This window comes from Sinocyclocheilus rhinocerous, unplaced genomic scaffold (genome assembly GCF_001515625.1).
Source record: "Sinocyclocheilus rhinocerous isolate Xijiao unplaced genomic scaffold, SAMN03320098_v1.1 scaffold1870, whole genome shotgun sequence".
In the NCBI taxonomy this organism is placed as follows: domain Eukaryota; kingdom Metazoa; phylum Chordata; class Actinopteri; order Cypriniformes; family Cyprinidae; genus Sinocyclocheilus; species Sinocyclocheilus rhinocerous.
Window position 1 is genome coordinate 584192 of NW_015664009.1, and position 3529 is coordinate 587720.

Genomic DNA, 3529 nt, shown 5'->3' on the forward strand with positions numbered 1-3529 from the left:
TTAGAGAGCTCTCTAATTGGAATTATTACTAGTAAAAATTGATTTAGAGAGCTCTCTAATTGCAATTGTTACTAGTAAGAATTCAATTGTAGAGCTCTCTAATTGGAATTCTTATGAGTGAAATTTCAGTTGTAGAGCTCTGCAATTAAAAATGAATGGAAGTCAATGGAGACATAACTAGAAAAAAAATCATTTGTAGAGTTCTCTAATTGGAATTGTTACTAGGAAGAACTGAATTAGAGAGCTCTGTAGTTGGAATTCTTACTAGTAATAATTGAATTAGAAAGCTCTCTAATTGGCATTGTTACTAGTAATTATTTAATTGTAGAGCTCTCTAATTGAATTGTTATTAGTAAAAATGCAATTATGACGAGTAACACTGGGAATATTTTAAGCTAAAATCAACTTGACACCATAGGCTTGCCATAGGTATGGGAATATGCAACTTTACCTTCCCTTCTGCAGTTTAAGACTTTTGTTTACAGTACTGGGCTGTACAACTTGAAGTACAGGTTGCTCAGGTCAGTGGACAACAATGCTACACCACTACCTGGAAAAAGGGGAGGGTTTCTATACAGCATTTTCTTCTTCTTTTTGCCTTAGGTTTATTTAAAACTATTTAAGATCACAGATAATTATTAACAGTTTCTCAATGAACAAACATTATAATATTACTTACTGCATCAACTTCATGTATATTCCATGAAATGCGGAAATTCCTTTTATTGTACTTTTCATAAAGGTAACATATGGCCAAATAAGTTACATGATGAACTAATTATAATAATAAAAAAAAGTCTGTGTGACCCAACTAACACAAATTTATAGTAATGTGAGAAGAAAGCTGTCAAACCAACTGTACAGTTCAATCTTTTGTTAATAAGTTTTGAAAATAAGTTTGGTACATTCATGAGTATTCATTACTTTGTTTTTTTTCCAACTAATTTTTATTCCATAAATGTTTCATAAACTTTCCCTAAGAGGCTAATTTACATGCAATTAGCCTACATTTTACATATGGGAATTTTCCATTTTCCACCAAATAGGCACAGTTAGTCACATATTAATTTATTATGATATACATTTTTTATTAATTTATTGTGATTGAATTAATAATTACTGCAATAAGTATAGTATGATTTACATTTAGGTGTTAATTTGGTTTCAAATAACCTACTATATTTGTCTGTATTTTTTCTCCGGTAATTTTTATTACCTGTGGTGTTCACAGAGCGAACTTCGGCCGCGTTTTGAGTTTTTTGATCAGCGCTATCCAGGATCTTGCGGTACACCTTAAACTGTGTGCTCTGGGTCAAAACACACACGTCTTTGCCGTCTTTCATGCAGCTGACCAAGCGGCATTCTGGCCTGCCGTCCGCCGGAGTCCCGATCACAGCGAGCTGGCAGTCGTCCCTCTCACAGCAAGCATTCTGACACTGCTCTGCGTCCGAGATCTCCGGCAGGTCAGCCAGGTAAGCCGCGCCGTTATCAAACGAGCTGATATCCAGACCCTGCTCGAGCTCCGTGTCCGGGTCCCACTTACACGCGTTTAGAACCGACAGACAACAGAGAAAACCGACGATGGAGGCAGTGAAACACACCTGAGCCATTCTTCACTTCCCGTCTACCTGTCCTAGCTCTTTTCGGTTATGACCTACGACGGGTCGAATCGAATAAAGTTAAACGAACTCTATGACCACACCTATGTAAACGAACCAGATTCTTTATTTTTATAGCTGGTGTGTGCGGACGCAGCAGGTGTGCGTCTCCTCTCCTGGGAAATAGTGTAACAAACAACTTCCTCTTACGTGACGCCACTGTTTGTGTGGGTGTGGGTGTGTGTGTGTGTGTGTGTGTGTGTGTGCCGTCTTAATGAAACTATAAAGATAGGCTACTAGAGGTGTGTGGAGGATTATGTTTAGGTATAGCCAGGGGATAAAGAATATCATGAGGTCAGTATAAAAACAGTGGGCGTCAATAATAAAAAGTTCCCACCATGACAGAACAACAATCTGTTTGTGTGTGTGTGGGAACCATCTGTACTGAAAGTCAAGGTAAATTGGTAAGCATCTACATGACAAGTCTACATGACAACTAAATGACAGTTATTTCACATGATAAAGACAAATTAACTGAGGTATTTTCAGATAATAGATATAATGTCAGATGAAATGACCACTTCATTTTACTAAAAGTATGCATTTTAGAATTTAAAAATAGTTGCTTCTAAAAAAAAAGAGTAAAACCAAGTCAATAAAATGATTGATTATTATTTAATAAATGACAAAAAATTGCTATCTTGATTTCTGACTACATATTTAGTATATAGACTAGTATAGTATACACTAGACTATATATTTAGATAATATTTAGTCTTAAAATATATCATCACTATAAATCAAAATTAAGAGAAATTAAAATAAATAGCTATTTTCTTTTCAAAAATATATTCAGATATTTTCCAGCAACATTTTGAAGCCATTATTATCATAAATAGTCCTTAATAAAATTATTAAGATGTGTCAAGTAGTTTGTGAGAAATAAATAGATAGATGGTGTCACAGATGTTAGGTTGTTCAATAGGAAGAGTAGATAACATCTCAGAATATAATGATGTCACATGTCATTCATCACTTTTCCACAGCATACTCAAAATTGCACTCTTCTAAATTCAGTCATTTATCTCACAATTCAATGAGACAATACAATATATGTTACAACATATTAGTCACATTGTGGACACAGACCTTATAGCCTGCTGTAGTTATTTATCTCATTTGCATTTTTCTCTTAAAAAACATCTAAGTTATGGACATAATAGTGAATCTGGGAATATATAGCACAAATATAAACTTTATTGTTTGTTTGTTTAAAGGAATAGTTCACCTAAAGATTCAAATTTGCCATATATTTACTCATCCTCAGGCCATCCAAGATATAAATGAGTTTATTTCTTCATCTGAACAGATTTGGAGAAATGTAGCATTATATCACTTGCTCATCAGTGGATCCTCTGCAGTGAATGGGTGCCGTCAGAATGAGAATCCAAACATCTGATAAAACAGTAATCCACAAGTCCATCAATTAACATCTTGTGAAGGGAGAAGCTGCATGTTTGTAAGAAACAAAAACATCAAGTCATTTTAACTTTAAACAAGTCCATCCATAATATTGCTTTCTCAAGTGAAAAAGTTGTCTTGTCTGAATCAGGAGAGAAATGTGCACAGATCAAGCACCGTTTACACGTGAAAACAGTCCAAAACAGTTCTAAACAAGTTGGTGGATTTTGATATGAGAGGACAACAGGGGATGAACTTTTTCACTGAAGGAAACGTTACTATGGATTTTGGACTTTAGCTTACTGATGGATTTGTTTAGGCCTATTACAAACGCGCAGCTTTTCACTTCACAAAACGATAATTGATGGACTGGAGTTTTTTTTATTTTAATAATTTGTGGATTATTGTGATGTTTTTATCACCTGTTTGGACAAATTTTCAGCAAATTTTCATTTTTGTGCGAACTAACA

At 34.5% G+C, this 3529-nt stretch overlaps 1 protein-coding gene across 2 annotated transcripts in view; it reads right to left on the reverse strand.

Moving 5' to 3' along the window:
* Positions 1-1779, reverse strand: part of LOC107729128 (kunitz-type serine protease inhibitor 6-like) — a 16772-nt gene extending 14993 nt beyond the window's left edge. For both annotated transcript variants that reach the window (XM_016539513.1, XM_016539514.1), the window contains exon 1: positions 1217-1779. In XM_016539513.1, the coding sequence (XP_016394999.1) occupies positions 1217-1610 (394 nt within the window). In that variant the 5' untranslated portion in view covers positions 1611-1779. The remainder of the gene's footprint in view (positions 1-1216) is intronic.
* Positions 1780-3529: the final 1750 nt, after the last annotated feature.